This window comes from Gymnodraco acuticeps, unplaced genomic scaffold (genome assembly GCF_902827175.1).
Source record: "Gymnodraco acuticeps unplaced genomic scaffold, fGymAcu1.1, whole genome shotgun sequence".
Classification (NCBI taxonomy): domain Eukaryota; kingdom Metazoa; phylum Chordata; class Actinopteri; order Perciformes; family Bathydraconidae; genus Gymnodraco; species Gymnodraco acuticeps.
Window position 1 is genome coordinate 150,422 of NW_022990310.1, and position 27,613 is coordinate 178,034.

General features: G+C 41.5%; 1 protein-coding gene across 3 annotated transcripts in view; it reads left to right on the forward strand.

Annotated features, from left to right (window-relative positions):
• slc8a1b (solute carrier family 8 member 1b) overlaps window positions 1-9,054 on the forward strand; it is a 149,288-nt gene extending 140,234 nt beyond the window's left edge. For all 3 annotated transcript variants that reach the window (XM_034222788.1, XM_034222789.1, XM_034222787.1), the window contains 2 exons: window positions 2,562-2,665; window positions 2,901-9,054. In XM_034222788.1, coding sequence (XP_034078679.1) covers window positions 2,562-2,665; window positions 2,901-3,173 — 377 coding nt within the window. In that variant the 3' untranslated portion in view covers window positions 3,174-9,054. The remainder of the gene's footprint in view (window positions 1-2,561; window positions 2,666-2,900) is intronic.
• Window positions 9,055-27,613: the final 18,559 nt, after the last annotated feature.

The following is a 27,613-nucleotide window of genomic DNA, read 5'->3' on the forward strand; positions in this document are numbered from 1 at the left end:
TGTCGTTGTGTCCCTAGGCAAGACACTTCACCCCATGGCTCTCATTTATATCGTTTCATCATTATCAGATTGCCAGATTTCCATGAGCACATTGAAGAGTGCTTCCATTTCAAGAGACAAGAGGGAAACGGCATCAGAAGAAAGAGGAGTGAGAGGTGGAGGGAGAGGATATTAGAGAGGGTGGAGAGGTAGAAAGAGAAGATAGGCGCACTGGTTGATTGACAGTAAGAGAGAGGAAAAGGGCAGCTCTGCAGGGAGGCATACTCTCACAGACGGAGCTGCACAGAGAAACCTCTTTCACACACATGCTGCTACTGAACATGCAAGCACCCACTCACTCACCCACTCACTCGTGCACACAAGCACCCAAACACGACTTGATGCACAAAGACACACACAGGCCAGCTGGTGGAGGCATGACATCAGATTGGACCAAGGTGGTAAAGTTCAACTAAACACACAGACAGTGTACATGCATGCACCGGGCACAGGAACACAGGGAGGCACACACACACTTAAGCACAGAAGACTCCTTGAAGCTTTAAGGTGTATCAGGAGACTCATTTTGCTAGGCTCTTCCTTTGGCCCATTGCCTCTTCCCTCCTCCTTCCTCTTCTGCTCCTCCCATCATCCTCTTTTCCGCAACTTCAACAAATCCCTTCCCGGGTTTCTCTCCATATTTATCTCCTTTCACTGTATCTGGCAGAAAAAGGGGGACAAGAAAGACTGAAGAGAAGATGGCAAGGAAATGAGCGCCAGATAAGAGCGATAACTGACCATTTGAGCTCTCAGCACAAGCCTATTGTTAAGATTTGGCAACTAATAGAGTCCCTTTTGGAGCCGTTGTGATTTGGGAAACACTTTGGGATTTGAGTATGATTTATTTGGCCCTGAAAACTGAGACTCAGCATTGTGCATTATTGATCTTAGACCAAATTTGGCATGTGCTGGCAGCGACAGAACACTGCAACAGGATTACGAATTATGGTTTCTAATTTAAGGTTTTCTGCCTTAATGTGGAAACTGGATTTGCACAGTATTCTGTATTTCTAATCGTGCGTTTGCATTTATCAAGAGCCTCCTCCTCTGAATTCTTGTGTAACTCACAAATTACTGCATGTTGAGGTCAGGAGTTCAAGTCAACATGTAAATCTGTTTGTACATCAGAACATTCAGTAGGTAGTATTTAATTTAGTGTTGGGGAAATATTTTCCAAGGCCCATAACTTTGACCCAGTTTATCAGTTCATACTGTCCTGACTGAGCACACGCACCTGCTGTAACCTTGGCTGCTGTGCTCTGAGTGTTTTGTCTCCCTGTTCCTGCCTGTTGGCGTCAGCTGATAGAGGTGTTATGATTCTATCTTGTTCTGCACAATGTTGATTGTTCTCTCTGAACTAGCTAAATACATGGGTCTGGGGTAGAGTTCTTCAGAATTGACGTGGCGTCTCTACCGTGAAGTTGTTTTGTGAATTCTCCAGCCGAGGCTCCCAAATAAACCATGAGTGTTTGACATCAAAGCTCCAGCTCTCCCCGTGTCTCCTTCATGAGTCGGTGACTCCTCCTGCATTGCTACACAGAGGTTTCCCCCACAATTAGCACATGTTTGTTTATCAAGGGCAATGCAGTGAGTCTGCGAAGGCTTCATTTAAAAAGCCCATGCTTCATTTTTCAAGGCTTTAGTGGTTAAATTATAGGACAGTCATAAAACTGTAGTACATATTGGTCTGATGGTAGTTAAATGGGAAAGTCCAAGTCCAGAATTGTGTTTATTTTGTGTCTAGTCTACAAGTCAGTGAAGAGGACATGTGGCCAAATGGTGACACTAGGTGAAAGGTCATAGTGACACTAAAGTTAAAGGGGACCTATCATGCAAAATGCACTTTTGTACGTCTTTTATACATGAATGTGTCCCCGGTGTGTCAGGGAACTCACCAAGTGTCAGAAAAACACAACCCTCTCTCTTTTCCTCCATACCCAAATCTCTAAAAACGGGGCTGCAACGGATCTGATACAGATTTGAAATATCTCTGATGTCAGAAACAAGGAGCTCCGCCTATATGGCCAACTCTACACCTATCAGGGGAATGAGAGGTTGGACCACGAACGTGTCCGTTCACACAAGACTGCTCGAAAGCGCAGTACATATGCCAGGCCTGTAAGTGGCGCTGTAGTCACAGAATCAGCCCCTGCAAAAACAGTGCTGGAATAGAGCAAATAGAGCGAAATGAGGCATGGCTAAAATGCATGATCTGTTTGGTATTTTGAAAAAAAAACAGACATGTTTTATATAGGTATGGCCCTACAATATATTATTAAAATATAGCATGATAGGTCCACTTTAAATATCTAATTCCCGTCGGAGGAAACTGGTAAAAAGTTGCCAAATCCACTGAAATAATCCCTGCTTTCTCTCTCTCAGATATTCCTGTTTGTAGATTAACTACCCTTATTTTACCAGACAAACAGCAACAATGCTTGGGTTGGCTTGTGAGGTTCCCTTTCCACGAGAATCCATAGAATGTTCAAACTGCTAACTGACTGTCTCCTTTTCTTTCATAGATACCTTTGCCAGTAAGGTGGCTGCTACCCAGGATCAGTATGCAGATGCATCCATTGGAAATGTGACAGGCTCTAATGCTGTCAATGTTTTCCTCGGCATCGGGGTGAGTCCCACTCATTAAAAGATGGATGGATGGATAGAGTGATAGATAGATAGAGTGGTAGATATATTGAGTGATAGATATATTGAGAGATTAAGTGACTTTACCGATTGTGTGATTCATAGCTGGTATAAATCCAGTTCCTTATGATTTATATGTTTGTTTTTGAGTGCTTACCTTTAATGCCTCCACCGTTATAAAGGGCCATATCACTCAGTTTGATTGTGATGCTTGACAGGTGGCGTGGTCCATCGCAGCCATTTACCATAACAGCAGAGGGGAGGAGTTCAGGGTGGATCCGGGCCAGCTGGCCTTTTCCGTCACGCTCTTCACTATCTTTGCCTTTATCGCCGTCGGCACGCTGATGTACCGACGGCGGCCAGATATCGGTGGAGAGCTCGGAGGGCCCCGGACGGCGAAGGTCCTGACCACCATGCTGTTCTTCAGCCTGTGGCTCCTCTACATCCTCTTCTCCTCACTGGAGGCCTACTGCCACATCAAGGGCTTCTAAGATGACAAGAGATGACGAAAGGGAAGGGTGGGACAGGAGGAGAACATGGAAGAAGTTGAGGAGGATGAACGTATGGATTTGGAAATGATGGCTGTCTCATGATCTATCACTCCCTCCCTTTACGCAAGACTGAATGCCAGATGAATGGATGGATGTACAGATGAAGAAATGAAAGAGGCATTAAAGTATCTATAAACATACCTGAAGGAAATACGGATGCATGGAAGGGCAACGACAAACAGGAAAATCAAAGGAGCTAAACATAGCTCAGAAGATAGAAGAGTACACTTAAGAAGAAGTTTTTTTGTCTTGATCTATAATCCAAACCAATCAAGTTGTCTTAAACCCAAACCCATTTCAAATACATAAAACCAAACCCAAAACACCTACAATGTGTCACTGCTGGATCGACCAAACAGAAACGAAGAAAATGAGGTTCAACAAAACCAGGAAGTTTAAGAAGACCAATCTCACAGCTCCTCGGATATGTGGCTTTAACAACCGAAATCCCATTTATCCCCTCCAGTCGGAGCGATGCTATTCCCCCGTCCAATTAGAGTAACAGGCTTGAGTGTGACCGGAAAGGAGAGACTAACTTTATCAGTATGAACATGCATGGACAGACAATACTGGAAACACAATCAGAAGAAACCGGATGTATTGCCACAACTGTTTAATGACAACAAACTGTGCGTGCTGGTGTGTGACTGTGTTTCTGTGCTGTGGGAAGATGGTCAAGTACTGTGAAAAAAACCCGCCTCTCTTTTTGCTGTCGCTGCGTGAGACTGAATATGCTTTCGTATTCAAGGTCTTTTTGACTCCCACTCTCCCAGCCTGTAAAATTGCTGTCTCTTTTTGCGGGAGGCCACGTTTAATGATATGAAATGTTTTGAACATCGCTGAGTGCTGAGCGTACATTGCAGCTCCACAATTTTCCTTCTGAATGTCTTGGTTACGCCATACGCTCTTGAACAGGCCATCTTTCTGTTGCTTTATACAGTAGGTGTAAATGATTTAAGGTCTAATATGAATCAAGAAGGGGTTAGTGTGCTTTTACCTTTAATAAGGCCGTGTCTGAGAAGACAAAATGGCCGCTTTACCGTTTAAAACTGTTAGAGAAACTATAATCATTGCATAAATATCTCGGTAAATCTTGTGTGTTTTTGTTGGGGTTTTCTTAAACTGTGGAATTCTTTTACATGATTCTCCACCTATGAGATTCCCGCCATCATGTGTCAATTGTAACATTGCAAAAGACTTTCAAAAGTAGGTACCGCCCTCTGTGATACTCATAGTTTGCTTAACTGCCTCCGCCATTGTTTTTCTAACTTTGATGCCGCTTTCCCATTGGTTCACTCAAACGCTTGTGTCGTTATCCCTGTGTGTCTTAAGCACCTCCCCCTGGCTGGTCAGTGGACCAATCAAAATCCTCAAGGGCTTTGTAAGAAACAACCACTAATCTGTTACCCCTGACCCTTGATGTATTATTCTTCACCTAGATTGGTCTTTTGGGGGCAATTTAACAGGGATTTGTATTCCATAGCATTATACACCACCTGCTCAGATGTTAGGACCTATCTTCAGCTTATCTTAAAAAAAAGACTGCATGAAAAATGTCCGACCAAGTTAGATACATTTTGGCAAAAGCGACCCATGATCCAAAGTTCTCTGTCGGACAGGACTTTTCCCAGTTCATTACAAAGACTTCCTATATATTGTACCCAGCCTTATTCCAAATTAACTCATACATCTTCTTTTCCAGGCTGCCTCCACTCTAACTCTTGAAGATAATACTATACTTCAGGTATGTGGATGATTCAGGCCTCAACCCAAAGGAATTAATGAACATCTGACTTTATATTTTGTCTTTTTTTTCAAAGCAATACGTTTGCTCTTGACTGAAGAAACATTATGTAATTCAATGATTCATGCCGGCTTAGAAACCAACTCTTAAACCGTCAGATGGAGGAATTAGCTATTGTTGAAGAAGTAGGCTTACTCACAGATACAAATAAATACTTTTGCTTAGGGTACATCTAATCTCCGACATAGATTCTGTTGAACCAGCTCACAGACTTTTGAAGACAACTCTTTAGCAAATAAAATAGGATAATGATATTATAAATATGCCAAGCTTATTTGAAATCCCTATTCAAGTGGGCTTGCTAGTTAAGATGTAACAATTAAACTGCAGATATCAACAGACTCACAAACTGGGAATCTTTAATCAGTTATGGAAAGACAATTAAAATATGTCCAGAAGTGTGTGAAGAAAATAATACTTCGAGACTGTCAACTGGCAGAGAGGTTTACACTTTAGACTGTTAACAATTTTACCCTAAAACCACAGAGATCTAAACTTTCACAAAACGTACTGTTTACCTAAGGCACTCAAAAAGTCCATAGTTTGTTGAATGGCACTATATGCATCTAAATTGGCCAGAATTTTCCTGCTGATGTTGTGTTTTTTACTTGATGTATAATATAATAGTTAGTATTTGAATTGTCATCTGTAACGTAAGTAGTCTGGGCTAAATGTTATCCTTTAAATCTTGGCAAAAAATCTTGTCACGGACAACTTAATCGCCTGTGAGAAAGAAGAGCCCTGGATTGGAGGAGTTTGGCAAATCCACACTATCTTGAGTAGATTTTATATTAAAATGGTCTTGGTTTTGTAACCTGATCACTAAATTATGCGTGGAGAACCACTCCAAAACGGAAATCTGGCCAAATCTCTAATAAATGATCTGTAGTATACAGACTTTTGTTATTTGCAGCACCATTGTTGCACATTTTGAAAACAACTTAAACATTAAAACATTTCTATAAACTCTGATAATGAATAAAACATTTGACAGCCACTTGTATTTGCCAAACTCTTGACAATGCACGGCTCTCCGTTAGAGTAGCTGTTCTCTCGTGAAGGCCTTGGAGTGGCAGTTTACCCCTGTTTTGCCAAAGGGAAATCTTTCTATTAGAAACTTACTATTTGCAGTCCAACCTGTAAAGGGTTTTCTAACCAATGGATCTTTCTTAAAACACCAAATATTAATCATATGTCATTAACAATTTGAAAGGAGACATGTCGTTTTAACCTTACCAGAATCTTTCTATTTCAATTTGTATGCATTTGTCTCTTCACTGGCATGGAGCTTAAGGTTTATACACTGTACAAAGTTATGCTAGCTTGTGCAACAACAAAAAAAGGAAATAACATTGTCGAAGCTGCTTTTTGAGCAACTTCAACAGGGTTTCAATTATCGTAGATATTGCTAAATCATTTTGGATTTGCTTAAAACGTGCCAGCTGCTTCATTTGTCAGAGTGAACTTGTGTAGGAATGAAAAGCTTGCAGTAATGTAGTTGTTTGCATCAAATTAGTTTGCTGCACAAACAGAAGCTAAACATTTTTAATTGATGGGAATATAGTTATTTTGCTACACCGGCTTTGTTGCAACGCCTCTTTCAGTGTGTCTACCTTGACTTATAAAGCTGGTCTGACTTGAAGCTAATGGCAGATTAACGACAGCTTTTCAAAGCCTCACCGTTTGGACCAAGCCTGGAAGCTAAACTCGGCAAACAAAATGTTAGCAGGTTCGAGCTGTTAAGCTAACCTGGATAAGAATCAAAATAGCGCTTTAGCTTAGCTTCCTTACTTGGTTTGGACATTGGAGGTTTGAAGGGTCAAAGGTTAGCCAGGCCACCGCTGTAAATATAACACTAAGAGCAAGCAAGGAGTAGAAGAGGGGTTTGAAGAAGCTAGCAGAGTTTTAGATGAAGGAAAAGCATTGCACTGGTTGTTGCTTATGTGAAACGGCTACTTTTATGTTTCGTCGAAAACACTAATGAAGTTGCTTCTGATGTAAACAACAACAACAGATTTAGTTTTTTGACTGATGTACACAGTAAAAATGTTGTCCCTGATGAAAAAAAAAAGAGAAAACAACCATGAACCATTTGTGAACCATTAACGATGTTGCTTCTGATGTAAAGATTGATGATGCGTTTTCGTTGCCTCGTTCACTTCCGTCTGTCTGACGGGAAAAACTGTCTGTCCGAGGAATAAATGAATGCAACAGCGACGGACAAACAAAAGGAAGGACAAACATCCCTGCTGATACGAGCCGAGCAACGTCATGCTGAGATGTTGTACTGTTGGGAAAAATACATTACCAGAGCTATTCTCTACCCTTAAAGTAACATTTAACATTGTAGAAAGATGATTATAATAAAGAGTTAGGAGGAGAAAGAAGACAAGGAGGAGGAAGATGAACATTAAAAACAAAAAAAAACATGAAGTTACAGCCATACATTGATTTCTGGGTCAGAGAGATTGAAATGGACTTCTCCTGCCCAGCATGTGTATTGTTATTGTGTCTATCTGTCCCTCTGTGTCTCTTCCCCCTCTGTCTCTGTATCTCTGCTGCCAAAGCAACCAAAACCTGCAGCAATCCTTTCGTTCCCGTCTTTTCTCCCCAATCCCCTTTCTACCCTCCGTCTCCCTATGCCATGTTTTTCATATTTGGGAATGTCAATGTGCTACTTGTTGACACTGTGCATGAATGATAACATGTCTGTATATAGTATTAGAGAATCGTATCCCATTCCCCTGGTGTTGACAACAAAATGGTTCGAATGTTCAGATTCTGGTTTTCTGTTCATCTTTTATTCTGTTCGATTACATTTTGTCTTTTTTTCAAATGTGTGTAGATCTTAAAACAATATGTTTTTAATTTAAACAAAGAAGTAACTTGCACATTAATGTTTGATTAACTAATTAAGGGTGTTTTTTTTGGTAAAAAGGCAATATCTGCTGTTATTGAATGAGAGAGGAGATCTTAAAGGAGTTATGTATCTTAAATAAATAATCTATAAGAGAGTTGCATGGGTTATTTGTACAGAAAAAAAGACTGCTTGCTACTTCTAATACCATAACTGTATTCTCTAACAGAGGGTGAGGGATACTGTGTGTACATCTAAAGGTTATTTTGTCATTAAAGAAATAATAATAATAATAGTGTGTATATACTGTACAGTGTTATAAGTGAGATGGACTATATGGCCACCGCGCTAAGCGTAGAGAGTTAAATCTACATATTTATTTAATGGAAACAAAAACACTCACTTCACTCAAGAATGACATATATTGCCTTTTTTGAAGAAGTTTGCTTAAAGTGTCTATCACTCTTTCTTCTATATGTCTTTTTTCCCCCTTCCATCTTTGTCTTTTATTTTTATATTGGAGGGGCGGTTTATATCTCTCTGGCTTTTTCATTTCTTCACGGTTTATTCTGACTCAGCCATTGTCACTTTTTCCATTTGTCTGGCTGTTTGGTAACTCTGACTCAACAGTATCCTCATCTGTCTTTTTACATGTATATCCATCTATAGTTCAAAACAATGTCTCCATCTGTTTGATTCTCTCAAAGGATCATTTGTCTTTACTTGAGACACCATCTGTCTGATTCAGAACCGTCTGCCATTTTAAATCCGTCTCTTTTTCACATCTGTTAACTTAATCCTGCACGTATTTATCCACCTCCACATCCTTTTCTTTATTCCTCTGTCCTTCTCTCGTGCGTAGTTGGGATACTAAACGTTTGTTAATTTGATTTGGTTTAAAAATTAAACAGTTATATTGTTGATCATAATGAAGATTTTTCTTTTTTCTTTCAATGTTTTGATCTATTTTTCTCTCATGATTTGCCGCTGTCCTCTCTGTGTGCGCGTGTGTGTTAATTTAGTTTATTTCTCATTTTTGTTGAACACCAACTGATCAGAAGAAAGTTGTTGTATGTGTGTTGCCACTAACTATGACTGCTCTTCATGGTACTTCTGATAAAACCAATAAAATAAAGTTTGGGATACCCTGTTTCAGAGACCCTGCGACTCCACTGCCTTTCTAGTTCGTGCGTGTGCGTGTGCGTGTGTGTGTGTGTGTGTGTTACATTCAATCTGTGATGAACAGCTTTAATATGAAAGCTTAATTATTATGCAAATTTTCATTGGAGTTTATATTTTCCTTTCGTGGAAGTAAATGGGCAAGCAGCTCTTTTGTTAGCGTGTCTCGCTCTCTCCCTATATCTCACGCTCAACCTCCCCTAGAAGCAAACGTCCATTTTATTTCACAGACTGTTGACGCTCAGAATGTCTGACATCTCATTAGCTGTCATCTCACTTGTTCTGTCATCGTGTCAGAGACGGAGCGACGGACGCATCATCACTAATTAACTGTCCGTGTTTTCATGTGTCATATGAAAAAATAATGAATTGTCAGTTGCTGCTGTTTCCTTGATGTTCACCAATCTTTCTTCACGGGTGAAAATTCAGAAGAGATCAATTATTCATTTGTATTAAAAGAAAAGCACATTTTAACCCACCAAAAGAAAATCACATTAAATCTATTTTAATGTTTGGCTAATGCGCTAATTACATTTTTCTTCTATATCGTCGTAGCAGATTTCAATAATGTAGTACAATGAGGTTTTTGTTTCGTATTAAATGCACAGCCGTAGTTTATAAGCAGGGCTGCACATAACTGTTGCGCAGGTGCGCATGCGCACCTCCGCTAAAAAAAAGAGCACCGGGTCATTTGAAAAAAGGCGCATTTGCGCACCAACATGGAGAGAGAGAGAGGGAGAGGGAGAAGAAGGGGAGAGATAAGGGAGGAGAGAGAAGAGAGAAATATATTTGCGAGTTGCATATGAACTCAGGGCCGGCCCGTAGCGCTGGCGTAATAGATGTTCGCCTAGGGCGCCAGATCTGTGGAGGCGCTGCGCTGGCAGTTTTGGGAGGGAAAAACAATTTTTTGACCGTTGGTGCTCATCCTAATTTTCGGCCTTGATGTAACGATATTCACAATTAAGTAAATGTACACCCTTTTCACCCCGGTTACCAGTGCTTGAATTGGAATGAAAAAGGTGCCAGTACTCTAAAATCAGCAACTTTTTCAAGTCAATTTTATATATACAGCCCACAAACAAGAATTTGGCTACTATAATGCTGGTGGGTTTGTCTCTTTACTACTGTATATTTTAGAAAGGTTCACTGTACTTAACATTTTTTATGATAGGCAGCGGATATGGCTAAAGCTCAGTAAGGTCAATATTAACTGAAAATATAGCAATCAAAGTCTAGATCTTCTGCTGAAGACACATGAAGCAGAGACCTTTCAGGTGAGAGCCCCTCTGGTGGTGTTCAACATTAATGACAAGGAAACAAAGCTCTGGTCAGAAGCATTTTTTATAAAAAGCTTTAACAAAATTAAGTATTTCTGTACATTTTGAATGCAATCTAACTTTCCAACTCAGAAAACGAAAAACGAAAAAGTGCCAAAAGTCTTCTCACATGGCTGAGCTGCTTTGCAATATACTTCACCACTGAAGAATACAAATATGTATAAAGTAAACTATGATCTATGAGCAATCTAACTTTCCAACTCAGAAAAATGATAAAGAGCATGAACAAAGAACATGTAAAAACAAATGCAAAATGTGCACAATCTAAAATGAGAAACTGTAACTGCAAGTAACAAAGTCTGAGCCATGGTAAAGAGTTACATTGAACACCAAGCTGATCAGATAACTCCCTGGTTGGTCTGAAGTCCTTCTATCTCCAGGATCTGTACAAATCGGCACATTATGCCAAAAGTCTTCTCACTGGGTGAGCTGCTTTGCAATATACTTCACATTGTTAGAAAAGGCTCCAGAAGGCCTTGGGGACATCAGTATCAGGGGCTGGAGCTGGACAGGCTCTTTCATCAGCACTTCTCCTTCCCTTTGCCAGCCAGGACCTCACATACTGTTCCGGATTGAACTGTCCTAGTGATGGTCCATTACATTTAATGAAAACCAGGCTGGACAGTCGGCTGACAGAGAGAGCATTCCTTTTTGCAGTAAGGATATCGTTCATGCAGCTGAATGCCCGCTCACACTCACTAGTGGAGACAGCGATGGTTCGGACTGCTTTCAGTAGAGGCTCCATGGCAGCAGGTGTACGGGATGCCCTGGTTTCCTTGTATTCGCGAAAGCCCTGAACAGTCTCTCTTCTGTCCACTTTCAGCACTTCGCACAAACGTAGCACCTCTACGTCCCCATACTGTACGTCTAACTCCTCTTCAGGCCAACTTCCAGGATGGATAACTTTCATGTCCTGGATTAGCTGATTGTCCCGGGCCTCCCGGCCATGTAATGGGATTTCTCTTGTGCTGACATGAGAGGAGGTTGTGGAAGTCATTCTGTGTCTCAGATTCTCTACCATACTGCGGAAAAACTGACCTGCATGAATCTGTACAAGCCTGCCATTCTCACGCAGGGCAACACCCTTGAAGGACTTCTCAGCTAGAGCTGTATGAACTGTAGTCATGTGTGGGCCAGGCATGGTGACCATGGATTCAAAAACTCGTATTTCTCGAGTTAAGAGCCTATCTGCTGTAGGCAGTGTCATCTCTCTTTTTTGGAGTTGCCGAGAGAGGTCGCTGAGCTCTGTGAGCGCATCGTACATCAGTCCCAGATTGCTGACAAACGTTGCAGATGTGAGCACATCATCCAGGCCCTTGTACTTTGCTCTGTCTCCGGAATCCCTGCTCGTGTCGTTTGCAGCATTTGTGAAGTGATCATGAAGCACTCGCTAGTTTTCCCAGACTGCTCTGACGCTCCTTTCACTTGAAGCCACCCAGCGGATGGACAAAACACGCCCTATCACCAGGAGACGCTGTCCGACTGCTTGCGCATACTGCGCTAACTGCCTCTGATTTTTGGGGGAGGCATGGAACAAGGAATAGAGTTTGTCAAAAAAGATCTGGAAATGATTGAGCCCTGAGACCTCCTTGACCACATCCCCAACTGCCAGCTCTAGACGATGATTGGAGCAGTGCCACACAAACAGGCTTGGGAATTTACTACACAACTGGGTAGCAACGCCTGTTCTCTTCCCTAGCATGACTGAAGCCCCATCACATGCAAAAGAAACGAAACACTGACCTAAAAAGTCCTCGTTAAAATCTCTTCCAAGACACTCCATTAACGCCTTTGTGATGTCATCAGCCGTTGTTCCATCCAACTCGATCAGCTCCCAAAAAAACGTTTCGGGCTCAGCATCAGCTAATGCTGAGCGTAGACACACAACAAGCACCGTTTTACCACTAATAGTGGTAGATTCATCGACCAAAACACAGAGTTTTCTTTGGTTTTCTGTAATGTCTTTTGCCATTTTTTTCTTCAGCTCATGAGCTATGTGGTCGATGATTTCGCCACAGGTTTTATTGGAGTGCAAAACCCTGCCCACGTTCAGCCCATTCAGTTTCTGTACATTCAAATCAATTGGCATGTCTGTGAATGGCCGGCTATGTTTGCCAATTTTATATGCCGTTCGAAAAACTCTGATAGTGGTGTCTAATTCAGATTTATGCATAGACTGCACTTGATGTTGAATAGTTTCACGTGAAGCAGATGTAAGGATGTCAGCAGCTTTTACATGGGCTTGTGATTCTTTATGTTCTTTGATTTTTTTTCTCAGGCTAGCTTGTTGTTTGCCCTTGTCAACACCGAAATGAGACACTGCACACTCACCCCATTCAGTTGACAGTTTCAGTCCTTGTCCAGTGTGTATTCCCAAAGATTTGACATCTCTGCATATCCGACATCCTAGCTTCTTATCTTTAAGAAGGAGCCATGCATTGGTCTTGCAAAAATATTGCACCTGGTCCGTTGTCCAGCAGTCAGGTGCATCGCTTTGCCCGGTGTTGGTGGTGGCAGTTGCGCCAGCAGCAGCTAACGTTAGAGGCTCTGGAGGAGGCGGCGGAGCTAGTGCTAATGCTAATGCACTAGAACTTGGAGCAGGAGGATCAACCAAAGAAAGCTCCCCATCAGACACAATTTCCAACACAGGCACAGCATTCTCTGTATTTGAAGTTTCTTCCGGCGATACCGCTGTCTTTTTGCACTTTTATTAATCCAAGCTAACATTTTAGAAATGCTAATTTGTGACGTGACTTGCTTTCCTTCTCTCGGGGGCGTGCCTGCTCTGTTCTATCACTCTACATAGCCACCCACTGGGTGGGAGTTGCACTGCATAATCACAACACACGTGCATCTAGGTATGTAAATGGTAAAGCATTAAAACATGGTTTTACTAACAGTTTTCAGTATGTTGTTACTTCGGCATTATTATTATTATTATTATTATTTTGAAACGTGTATTACTATTAAATCACGGTCAAATAGGTTAATTTTGACATAGTCGTTTCCACCACAGTATTTACATGGAGAAGATAAGCCCCGCCCCCTCTCCAGCACGTTCTGTTTGAATGACAGGAGTAAACAGCTGACAGCCGCTGTGAAACTCCAGCGGTTAGAGCGATGAGAATGTCCGTTCGGCACCTCATGACGCATCTACTGAGTACCGGGCGGCTGTATATATATATATGGATGTATAATAAGAACGGCGGGAGAGTGTTGAGTACTGGCACGGTGCATGAGTACCGGAGTACCGCCAGCATGCCGGTACTGAGCAAGAAGTGCCGGTACTCCATGGGTCAGAACCAGAAGTGCCGGTACTGCGTACCGGTGAGTACCGGCCCAATTCCAGCACTGCCGGTTACACGTTTCATTTGCCCTGTACGATGGGCGATGTAAGTGATGAAAATGGGGGATGTTGGCTTATCTGGCAACCGCAGCTCACAGCCAAAATGCGAGTGAGTGAGGGAGAGAGGGAGGGTGCACCGGTACCGGCGCTGTTATTAGAATCTGGTGCTAGCTGCTCTAACGGATATAAGAAGAAGATGTTTCTAGAATAATTTGGAGAGAGAGTCCTCCCAGTCAGACTGAGAGGCTGATAATACAGCTCAGTGAGGTAAAGTAATCTTGAGTGTTTAGATAGTTAACTTTAGTCTAAGTTCAAACGATTTGGTCACAATTTATGTATATATATATATATATATATATATATATATACATATACATATTTCCAAGGCACTCCTTTATAATTATTGGGATAAACAGGTTTGAAATCATTCCAATGTATACTATAGGACAGTAACCAAAAATATCCTTTAAAACTGGAGAGATACATTTTATTTTTTTTAAGGTAAAATAAGATATGAATGAACAACACAAATAAAATAAGTTACATCCATTTGTTATTGGCTATGGTAGGTTATTGGTTATGTTCACATACTTATTTGATTACATCCACTTGTCTAAGATGACAACAGAGACTTTCGACCCAAACCCAGCTGTTGACTTGTGGATGCAAGCAGCTAATCACAGACTCAACCAGAGAGGAAGAAGTAGGCCTACATCATCAGCTACCATGTCTGACAGAGAGGAAGACAGTGAGGAGAACAGTCAGGAGGGTAGTGATGACAGCTTGTAGGATTACTGGTCGTGCTAATGTTGTCTTGTGTTCACCTCTGCATGTGTGTTCTGTGTTCACCTCTGCATGTGTGTTCAGTGCCGTGTGTCTGACAAATAAAGACCCCCTCAAAAGTTACGGTTTATTTCATTTTAAGGATGAGCACCAAGCAACATCTCCAGGTGCTCCTTTGAGAACCAGGGCAAAAAAGTTATGTGCACCCCTGTTTATAAGCAGCACCTGTTGGTATCACATATATGCGGTATTCAAGATGGAAGGATTTGTTTATCCTGACAATTTGACACTTAATATTTCCCTATTAATTACCATTGCACACAAAGGCAAAAGCATAAAGTGAATGGTGTATAAAGCCCTTTGTGTTTTTATGTGAGATTTTGGATCTGCAAGTTTGTTAGTGTGCAGGAGTTTATTTTTAATACTTTTGATCTACTCGTTCTTCTCCTTCCCTCGACCTGACTCTTGAAGCAGAAGTGCAAAATGTTCTTCTGGTCTGAGTCCAGCACTCAATATATGATATAGATATTATCCCATTGGTCCACCAACTCATTCCAAAAAATGTGGTTCTGGCTTGCTAAATATTTAACAGTCTTCACTAGTCACTCTTTTGCTTTGACTCTCTAAAATTGCGCTAGACAAGAAGTGTGCAGTCAGCTTATCGTAGTTTCTGTGCAGGGAGCACTTGTACAGAGTGGCTTACAGGAGGAATAGTCCAGGCAGGGCACACAAGTCACGCTGACATTAGCTGATTGTCATCCAATTCGAGTGTAATTAAAATGTGACACTTGTCCCTGTTACTATGCTGATGCCATTTGCTGAAGCAGCTCCCGCCTCCATCTCAGCCTCGTCCATATGTGCTATATTTGCTTGTAATGTTGGCTGAGATTTATGTGTATGAAGGAGGGATTAGTTATCCAGCAGCATTGCAGATTGCTGCCCGGAATCTAAAATCTAATCACGTTACCATTTGTCAATCCCTTGACCGTAAATGTCTAAATTGGCAAATGGAGATAGGAGCACATTGCCTATAGACTCTAAAGAAACACCGTTATACTCCACACTAAGCTGACCAACTGGACGGTGTAGGCGGAAAAAGAGTGATGATTATACAATCCATCAAATTACTATACTTTCTCCTACAAAAATAACCTTCCCACTTCAATTGCGTCTTCCTCCTGATTACAGTTTGAAAATGTGGAAAATTGAGACAAAACCAAACAAAAAAGCAAAATAAATACTTGGTTTGGTTTAGTACATTACCATTACCATGGTCTAGATTTAAATATATACGTTTGTTAGCGTTATTTAAGATACGGACGGCAATTTAAATAGGTAAACATTGAAATGTGGCTTCACAAGGGACATAAAACCGGACTCCCAGTGAAGTCCTTTGTTGGTTTGATCCCACCATCAACCCTTGTGCTACGACCTTCCTGGTGAAGCGGAGGGTCAAAGTTGAGTAGTGAAGCTCCAAAATAACAACCTGCAGAACTGTTAGACAAACCTAAATGGTGTGAATACAAAGGTCCCATCTGGTCTGTCGGAAGCCTTTATAACATCTGACTGATGGATGAGTTGTATTCTATTTTCCTCCTTTTCCCATGCTGCCACTGTGATGGATCGTGCTCATTCTCTGTGAGCGGTGATGGATTCTTCCCATTAAAAGTCAATCCGCTTCCTGTCTTTTATTGTATAATAAACAAGTTTGCTTTGTATATGTACATTTAAACTGCACAACAATTTGGCGAGACTTATTTTATATCATGCTTGCAGAACGTGTTTCTAAGAGTGAGTCAGTATAAGAGTCTATTCGCTGCGATGTGTTTTGTGCCGTTGTTTCTTGTGTACAGGTGTTAGCCCTGTCTCCTTTCATTACCTGCCTGCTGCTGTGTCTAAAATCTCATTATGTTGTCACATTTGATTTCTAGACAGGTGCTAGTCTCAATGGCCTCTGCTTCCGGGTAAGCATGCTGGGTCAGTATGTGGGTGCATGCTGCTCCTGAGCACTGAATAATGCCTAAACTGTCAGAAAGTCTGCGCTGGCTGTCAGACTATGCACAGCCACTTAAAGAGACGGCAGGACCAGCCATGGGTTTTTCTGCTCTGCTCCCTCCTTTGTTTCATATGTGTCAGTCAGTGCTCAAACACAGCCTATTAAAGGTCACCTATTGTGCAAAATCCACTTTTTCATGTATTTTATATAGAAACATGTGCCCCCTAAAGGGATTCTGAAAGTTTCAGGAAAAAAGATTCTCTCTCTTTTTGTCCTGATCCATTTATATAAAAAATTAGCTGGTCAGATTTTGGCCACTTTATGATGTCATAACGTGTTTTTGTCTTGTGTAACCATTAGCCAATCACCAACCACGCTAACCCCTCCCCCCCCCCACACCACCTTATCACCTTCAGACACCTGCTGACCCACAGCCACCCCCCCCTCTCACCAGTCATGCGTTGCCTCGGCAAGCACAGACGACGAGAAGGAGCCAGACATGTCCAGGAGATAACATTTTATGAAGGAGCCTGGCGTAGACCAAGACGCCGACGTGCATATATCTTCTACACTCACGCTGCTGAATAAGGCTGTTTGACACAGCCCGTGTAGAATGCGCACGGACCCCAGTGGGGAGGGCTCTCCCCGCCCGTCCATAGACATGTGTAATGCACCCGCATAGCCATCCTGTTAGGCGCTTCTTGGAGAGAGCTTTTCTAGCCACACCATCCCCAAAGCACACAAACAGCTGTTCAGTGCGTCTAATGGCAGCCGTGCGCTCTACATAACATGCTAGCGCACGCACTGGGCAGAGGAGGTGCAATTTAGCCTCCCTGGCCTCAATATGGGGTGGAAGATTAAAGCCACCTAACTGAATAGCCCTTGATCTGAACGAACTCCTTAGGCTCTTAGGAGTAAAGGAGGGGTTCGGTCTGAGTGTCGCCCCGCTACGGTCACCCTGGATCAAAAGGCAGCTTGGGTGCACCGACAGAGCGGTCAGCTCGGACACTCTTTTGGCCGAAGTCAAGGCAAGTAGCAATGCTGTCTTCCATGACAGTGCTTCCAGGGAGGAGAGCTCCAGGGGCTCAAATGGTTCTGTGACCAGAGCCTCGAGCACCAACGGCAGGTCCCACTGTGGGGCGGAGGCGTGCACTACTGGGCGCTGCCTCCTGACCCCCTGCACAAACCGCGACATAAGCGGCTGACTGAAGGCTGACCTGCCTCCAAATCCCTCATGGCAGGACGAAATGGCTGCTGCATACACCTTAATTGTGGAATGAGCCAGCCCCCTGTCCACCAGTATCTGTAAGTAGGTAAGAATAGAGCCCAGCGTGCATGACAGAGGCTCTAGACTCCTTCCTTCACACCATCGCCGGAATCCCGCCCACTTTGGCCTGCCTTCTAATCTTCGTTCGTTTAACTCTTCGGTTGTCAGCTCGTCTGAAGAGAAAAAGGATAGTGGGCGGCGGGTGTAGCCGCCTTTATATACTGTGGGCCTGCGCGCGCATTCAGGTAGGCTCGCCCCGATTGGCCGGCTACGTTTACGTAAACTCAGTAGGTGAAAGCACGCACAGCATGATAGAGAGTAGTACCCATAGAGTCCAGTGGAGGGCGGAGCCTGTGTGAAATATAACACAGTATAATAGGAGACCTTTAAAAGAAAGTTTGGATGGTAATTGTAATATATTCTGGTACCCATAGTAGATATGGGTACCATATGCCACGGTAATATAAATTCTTCCCAAACAATAATATCATTTAAGTGGTATATATATAACATGCTTCTGTTTTAGAGAACACTGATCTGTTTCTGCATTTTGCATCTGGGATTTTCAGAGCATTTTAAAAACCTTTTAGTATTTTACAAAATAAATCGCACTTATAGTAAAATATTTGAAATTCCCCAAACAATTCTGAAATCTCCTACGACATATTTGCTTCTTTCATTAAGAAATTGTAACCACATGCATTCAACTCTAATACACTGCACAAAAGGCATGTGCAAAGATATACATACTTTTGTCAGATTTACGAGGCTGTAGGACCAGTTCTGTTCAATAAATCTCAATCATAGTGGAGCTGGGGGCAAAATAACAAGCCTAACTCCAACAGTCCAACATTAGTGGTCAAAGAAATGCCTTTAAACATCAGTTTGCATATCAATAAATGTGCTCACTGATAATAACAGAATACAGAAACGCAACTATACAAATTGCAATGGATCATAGTGAGGTTCTCCAAGAGCCCCAGAACAGCTGTCATCAAACACAGTTGTTATGCACAGCTGCACACAAGCTATTTGTTTCTCTCTTTCTCCATGTGTGTGTGTGTTGGTTCCTTCCTCCTGTCTTTGTGAATGCTGGGCTTGAGCCTAACCTCTGGTATGAGTTCTTCTTTCAAGGTCTCCATATTGGAAAGGTCATTAGCTTTAGGTTTGTTTAAATAACCACTCGAAAACGGAAATCTGGCCAAATCTCTAATAAATTATCTTTAGTATGCAAACTTTTGTTATTTGCAGCACCATTGTTGCACATTTTGAAAACAACTTAAACATTAAAACATTTCTATAAACTCTGATAATGAATCAAACATGTAAGCTAATCATTATCCCAATAATGACATCCGTCCATATTTTAGTTTGACCCATTCTGTACACATATCATTGCATGTCTGTCCACACTGAAAGAAGGGTTATTTCTCTATTGCTTCTACTTTTACCCTCTTAAATGTACAATTAAAGTTACATGTTTTCCTTAATCAATGATACTGTTTGATTGTGAAGCACTTTGAGGCAAATGTGCGATTTGACACACAGTTGACTCGATTTGTCTTAATGATTAAAAGTCCCTGTGTGGGTGTGCAGAGCCTTTAAAGAATAGATATGTGTAGATCGTGCTGTTTTACCTGGACTCAGAAGAGAGGATAGATATAAGTTCACTGAGAGTCCAGGATGTGTTTAGCCGTGCTTAGCTGCAAACATGGACATGTAACACAATAATGGAAAAGCTTCTCTGTGAGGGTAATAATAATAACTTGAATTTATATAGCGCCTTTCATAACCTCAAGGTCGCTTTACAAAGAAACATACAAGGACAATTTAATTTGTTAATCTATTCTTGTTGCGCTTCGCAAGCCTAACATTTAGTTGTGTATACATCCTCTAGTCTAGAGAGAATAGGTTGTCGTGTCTGTACAGTATGGCAGGGAAAATGCACACTCTTTATGTTTCAATTTGTCAATCTAACATTGTTTCATTGTCTAGACATTCATCTGGTTCATACTGTATACTTCTTTATTCTTCATGCCTTATTTTTGCTTCTAAATCAAACATTATCTGGTCCTTTTTCAGAGGTCAACAATGATATGACCTCTGAATAACAATAACTGGCAGGCATGTGCACAGACTTCTTGATAGATATATACTGTCCAACGGCCAGCAGTGACTTGCTTTAAATGCATGTATTGTTTGTGTGACAGCGTTGTCTTGGCCAAGACATCAAATAAAATGGTAACAATTCTAAATCAGGGTTCTTCAATGACAAGGAATATTAAACAACAAATATACACAGGCAAAATGTGGATTAAAGAAAATGATACTGCTATGCAAGTTATTTAACTTTTTAGAGAGCAGCTAGATCTGTATGACCTGGCCTTTACTCACCAGGAGCGTTTTTCACATGCTATTAGTTCACAGGTCAATATACATTTCAAGACGTTTGTATGCAATAAATACTTTTACACAGACCTTGAATATTAACACAGACACACATAAAGTATGTAGTAAAAACCTGCCACACAAAGCCAGGCACTAACACTGTATTATCTCTGCTGCTTTTACCTTTGTAATTAATAGCTGCACTTACGGCTTGATTGACAACTTTGAACAGCATTTACTGTGTGTGTAGATTATGTCCTGCTCTATTTTTTGTTGCTGCCTGTATTGAAAGATGCAGCACTCACATTTGAGGAGAAAAACTACAGTAAAATGCCCAATTTCAATACTGGATTCCCTCTATTCAGACATTTCAGTGATTATTCTGTGTGTGTGTGTGTGTGTGTGTGTGTGTGTGTGTGTGTGTGTGTGTGTGTGTGTGTGTGTGTGTGTGTGTGTGTGTGTGTGTGTGTAGCCTAGCATTACAATAGTCGTGGGGACCTAAATCTGTTTACACAGTCACGTGTGGGGACTCACCTCCCTTATGGGGACAAATTGGAGGTCCCCATAAGGGGAATCATTAATTTTAGGGTGAAGACTTGGTTAGGGTAAGGTTAAGGGTTACGGCCCGTCCACACTGCAGCGTGCGTTGAAGCTTCCAACGCTTCTGCCCATTCACTTTGAATGGGGTGACGTCACTTTTAGCCGAACTGCATTTTGGGAAGCGACGTGGAGCGTTGCTGGCGTAGCTGGCGTCAAAAGTTGAGCAATGTTCAACTTTTGACGCCTCGACGGAGGCGTCAGCCAATGAAATCCCGTTTATGCAAATCTGCCAGTACAAGCACTAGCCAATCAAACCGCGTGTATGCTGGGAGAGACTACGCAGGTCATTTCCTCATATTCAAAAAAATGGAGGGAAAATTCATTATAGCGGTAGAGAATCACCCGGTGCTGTATGATCAGTCTCTGTTCATCTACCGGGATACAAACCGGAGGAGCGAGGCATGGAGGGAGGTGGCAGAGACAGTGGGTGAATCTGGTAGGTTTTCGCCTGTTTGGGGATTTTATATCCAGTTTACTTCGTTTTAACATTGCTATTGCTTTGTATGTCGGGGGCGGGAGATTCATGTGATTGGTTGTTGGTCACAAATAATCCCCAAGCTTCAGATACGCCCACCTCCAAGCGTCAACGCACGCTGCTGTGTGGACGCTCCGTAAGGGTTAGGCATTTGTTGGTTATGGTTAAGGTTAGGATAAGTCTCCAGGAAATGCATGTAAGTCAATGTAATGCCCCCTGAAGTGATGTATACATGGGTGTGGTGACTAAACTTTACAGTTCAGATATTACAAATCCATGACTCTATTAATTAATCAATTTAAATACTTTGGACTCTTTTTTTTAAATGCTGAACTATCATTTTAAATCATTCATAGTGTATGTTATAAATTACGGATTTCGCTATTGTACATTTTAAAAATAAATTGAAATCGTGTTGATAGTACAAATATGATAATATCATGTAAATAATTCAGTGCCTCTTAAACGATTTCCATTGTTTTCACTTCTCGTTCTCCCACTATGCCCCACAAACAAATAAGTGTTATTGATTTCCTCAAAAAGAGACGCACAATAAAAAAGTATTCATTAATACCACTAAACAAACATGGATGTTCGAAAGAGATAATGTGATTATGACCATTTTTGAGCAACACGCTAACAGTCTCAAAGCTGAAGATAATGGACCTTTGATAAATGAATAGTTCCCTGTGTTTGAATATCTCTTTTAAACAGTTCCAAGTCAGTGCAACTTAATTTTCCCATGAAAATGAAATGTGAAATGAAATTAATCCAAAGGCTGACTCGAAGGTATGAAATCAATCAAAGAGCTTTTGTGGCTCCACAACAGAAATGTATTCAATTCGGAGTTAATGGTCTGAAACATGCAACAAGCACCAGTATCGTGCCTCAACACTTAAGTCTAGTTCCGCTCTTGAAGCTCATGGTGATGAAGCTATGAGGTGATTATATTTGTTAGACGTCTTTTCAGCCTATTGTCTCCAAATGACTAAAATCACAAGTAATGGTTCCTATATTTGTCACACTATTTTCTGACAGTTTTGGTTGTGTCTCTTAAGACTTCTCTGTATTTACTTTTAATGTCTTTGCTCTTGTCACCAGATGAGGTCGACAGGGCTCAGGTGGGGAAAGGTGCTGTTATATATTTGCAGTGCATCAATCAGGATTTGAATCTGATGACAGCTGTATCCTCATGATTTGGTCATTGTTAGGTATAAATGCTGCAATTGCATCAGTTAGCAGAACCGGGGAGTATGATTTCATTAAAAAACAAGTAGAGTGGAAAGGTTTGATTGACAGACGGTTCACCCAATGAAATGATAAGTATATTTTAAGTGTCTGCAAAAACAATTTCCAATGATGGCTTTTCAAAGGCTTATGTGTAAACTAAACATCTGGCAAAACAGGATACCACAGTGGATAAAGAAACACACAATGGAGAAAAGTAATGATTTGTTGAATTAAATATATGTAGGGGACCATGTTTGATACAGCAAACTGTCACACAACTTAAAGGGGACCTATCATGCAAAATGCACTTTGTGATGTATTTTATACATACATATGTGTCCCCGGTGCGTCGGGGAACTCAAGCAGCGGTACCCAAATCTTTTTTAAATGGGTGTACAACGAGCGAATACAGATGTCCATCCGCTGTGATGTCGGCGGACCCACAGAAAGTTGCTATCAGAAACAAGGCTGTGTTTTGGACATAATCTCGTCTTTGTTTACATTAGCAAGCCTCGCTAACACTCAGAGCTAACCTGTACTGTAGAGCACATGTGTTTAAAAAGCAGGAAATAAAAAAAGAACTCACCTTGTGATAAACCTGCCATAGAAAAAGCATTTGAGCTCCATACTATTTCAGAAATTATCCTTGACGTGGTTTAAACAGGATGGCGTTTTATCACAGCAGAATGTAACTTTATCTCCGGTAGAATTCTGATCAGGCATTAGCTCCGCCTCCTCTTTTTTTTTTTTCAATCTTTCAAAGCTTCGCCGGTTCACTTGAATGGGGTGACGTAGAATATTTTTTGAATCTTCGCCTAACTGCATTGTGGGGAGCGGAGCATGGATTTGCAAGCATCGTGAGCATCAAAAGTTGAGCAATGTTCAACTTTTGATGCTCCCGATCAGAGGGATCTAGGGCTCTGCTCCCGATGCTTTCGAAGCTGGCATCAGCCAATCAAATCCCGTTTATGCAAATCCCGCCAGTACAAGCGCTAGCCAATCAAACCGCGTGCAAGCTGGGAGAGCCAGACCGCAGTTCATTTCCTCATATTCCAAACGAGAAATTACGGTAGCAAATCACCCGGTTCTTTCCGACCAGAACTATTTACCGGGATACAAACCGGAGGAACCAGGCATGGAGGGAGGTAGCAGAGACAGTGGGTGAAACTGGTAGGTTTTCGCCTGTTTGGGGAGTTTATATCCAGTTTACTTCGTTTTAACATTTCTATTGCTTTGTATGTCGGGGGCGGGAGATTCATGTGATTGGTTGTTGGTCGCGTTGCTCGCAAAAAAACGCCAAGCTTCAGACACGCCCAGCATCAAGATTTTTCAAGATTTGTTTCATGCCTGTCGGTTCGGCCGGTCCACACACAGGCATATACCAATACCAACTGTTTGGTATTTTGAAAACAAAACTTCACAGACATGACAGCAATACATTTTAATAAATTAGACTTGATTACACTGTATATAATGTTTTAAAACACATTTTTGTTTAAGAATTCATGGTAACATGGGGTGAGTATTTAAAATACATATTCTTATCAACTTTACATTTTAGCTTATTTACTCATAAGATACCGGAAAAATGTTTCATTGTGATTTGAAGCCACATTTGAAGCCTCTTAAAGTTTCCATCATTGTGCTGAAAACCTTCCTTTCTCGCATCCTCGATCCTGTTCTCCCTCTCTTTACATCTGAATCTCCTCCTTCATCCTATTCTCTCCTTCCTTCAGTCTGACACCCTCTCACCTCCCTCTTCCGTTGACCTTTCCTTCTCTTTACTTAAGTGTTGATTGCTCCTTTTCTCTCTCTCTCTCTTCCTTTCTCCATGCACTGCTCTTTCAATCTCTTTCAATCTCTCTATTTCTTGTCTCTCGCTTGTCTTTCACCTTCTCCCCTGCCAGAAGTTGATGACCAAGTCCTCCTCCCTTTGACTTATGAGCGCACACACACACACACACTCAGACACACACACACACACACAAACACTCAACAGTAGGTTACTCTGTGTCAGCGACTGTTCTCTGCTGAGTGGCTTGTGGGCGTCTTGATGATGTCGTTGTTACTGTGGCGATTTCTGTTGCCGAGGAGACGTTTCTACGACAACAGACTGTGGCATAGAAGCACAGACACTGACAGACGGCCACACACACACCTCAGGGCCGAGAGAGAGAAAACAACGTGTCAAGAAGCTGTAAATTACACACACGCGCACATATTTAGAACTGGACATACAGGCTGTTTACCTATATGCACTCCCACATGTTCATCAGGTCATCTGGGAGAGTAACCACACTTTAATGTCGGTATTTGACACATGTTGGAGTCACCTTTTGACCTTTCATTCACACATGAAAACTCGAAGAGGCAGAGGACAATGGAAATGTAAAAAATAGAAGAGCATCATACAGAAGAATCTAATTCCCTAAAGTTAAGTGGGCCTCACACAAGATATGAAACAAGATTTCTTTTATATCAAATAATGGGATTTTCCACACATGAAGTCTTCTGTGAAGTGATTTATCTTTCTTTTTGGTTTGTTTCTCTCTATTTTTCTTTCTAACTTGTATGTGGGGGTGGAGTTTTGGTATTTGTGACGTTCATGTGGTAGAATTATCTTTGTTTTCAATTGAAAACAGAGGAACAACATGAAATGTTAGGTGTTGTAACGCATGAGACCTTTTCATTGTTTACGCCAGTGTTTCTCAAACTTTTTGGACCACTTAACCAATAAAAAAACACTTGCGGACCACCTAACTCCACAAATATCCAAAAACACATCGTTTTTTGCAAATCGCCTGAAAATGGTACAAACAAGTGGCCACATGTGTGATGAAGGTGTTTATCTGGGCTATATCATGCAATCGAAAGTGAAACTTAAGCTCGCTCCATTGCGGAGATATTCCCGGGAGAGTGTGGAAAACTTTAATTAATTAATTAATTTCAAATGTGAAATGTTACCAATATACTCACGGACCACTAGGGGGCGCTCACGGACCACCAGTGGTCCGCGGACCACACTTTGAGAAGCACTGGTTTACGCCACCTGTTGCTCCCTATAAAACTGACCAGGATAAAAATATAATAGCTTGTGTCATTATATGCAGTCATTAGATTATCAGACCTTATAGGACAGGGCTCTCAAACTCCGGACCGAACTGCAAATCAATCCGGACCGAACCCTGTGTCCCATTATAAAAAATAAAACATAATAAAAAATTAAAACGTTCTGATGTAAATTAATGTATATTTTCTTGTGTCTGACGCGTTGTGAGAATGAACGTATATACTGTATTTACTTGTGTGTGCGAGCGTGACACGCATTGCAGACTGCAAGTTAACCGCCAAGTTTACCTTGACTTTCTAATGCTTCTAATGCCTTTGTTGCCGAGGTTCAAGGCATTGGCTACAGACAAACAGTGCCATTTCTCCCACTAGTTCAAGCCACTATACTGTATGTATTTGAATGTGTGTGTGTATACAGGGGCGCCGTTTGCCGACAGGCAAGGCAGGCAAGTGCTTGGACCAGAAGGGGGCCCCCAAAGAAGGTAGATTTAAGAAGGTCCACAGCAACGACAACATGAAACACCCTTTAATTTACTGCAACGACATGTCGGGAAGCATGTCGTTGCCCCATGCATAGCGCGCCGTAAGAAACTGCTTCTTCATTTCAGTTTCGTTGCTCCGCTCCGCTCCGGGGACTTTGCTGGCATTTATCCGGACCAGTGACCTTGTATAAAATTCACAAGTGGACCTTTAATAAAAAAGTTTGAATACCCCTGTTATAGGAATAGGTTATCTTCTTAATAGTACCAGCATATTAGGGAGCCACTCCAAGTGAGAGTGCTTCTTGGATCAATGCTAATCAGCCTTTTAGTGGAAATATGTTCAAATGTTCTGAGATCTGACAAGGTGTCTTTATGTATTCTTGGCTTTGAAAGGAGTATTGTAACGAGCCAACAAATCAATCTGAGATGAAGACTGAAGAGAAAAAAGTATATGCTGCCAGAAGAAAGCAGAGAATAGGGTTTAGGAAACAAACTATAGAAATAGCTGTTTCTGAAGATCATAAATGAACATTTGAAGACAAAAAAACTGTTTAAAATGTCTTCCATTTTAAAGTCGCTGCAGTATGGTTGATGTGAATTACATGCCATTGAATAATAAAATCACTCTAATCTGATAGCCAGTTCAAGGAAAAGGAAACAAGGAGAAAGGGAATAAAAGAGTGAGAGAGTAATAACACCAATCAGACATCATTAGCAGAGCAGAGACCAGTAATTGGAGATGTGAAGTGTGACTCATTGACAGCTAGCAAGACCTGACACACACACACACACACACAAACAAAAACCATCAACCACTTGTAACACCCTCGTTCTTCCTTTCTTTCTTTCTGTAATTCTGCTGCACTGACACACACATACATAATCACTCTCCCATTTTGAATTCACACAGACACACCATATTATTGCACATGGCTGTATTCTCCACGTCTTTCTTTAATCTTTATATACAGGCCCACACGCGATCACACACACACTTTCTCACAAACTCGAGACAACACATTTCCACTCTCCTTTGCCAGCTTGACATTCACAGTGCTGCCAGCTCCGCCACATAAGAGCTCCTTCCTGTGCTGCTCGCCCACCTGCTGCATCGCACACCATATTACCCAGACAGAAAGCATCTTTTCAACCTTTCGGAGTGAAAAACACTTAACGGAAAGTGCCATTTCTCCTGTGAGCGTCACTGAAATGTCCTCCTTCAGCATGCATCCTCTTTCACATACATAGGGAGAATGTTATTACGCAGGTGGATATGTGTTCGTGCTTCTGACCTTTTGGTGTTGGTTTGCTACCTAAAGAAAGTCACAGGCGTGTGATGAGTCATTTTTTCTACCAACTAAAGTAACGTTACTTTAAAAAGGTGGTTTTCAAACAAAGACATTTGACTGTAAGTTGACTTAAATATGTAAGATAAGGTTTCAATCCACAGGCTACACTGACTTAAAGTGGACCTATTATGCTATATTGGGAACATATATTGTAGGGCCATACCTATACAAAACATGTCTGTGAAGTTTTTTGCTTAAAATACCAAACAGATCACCCA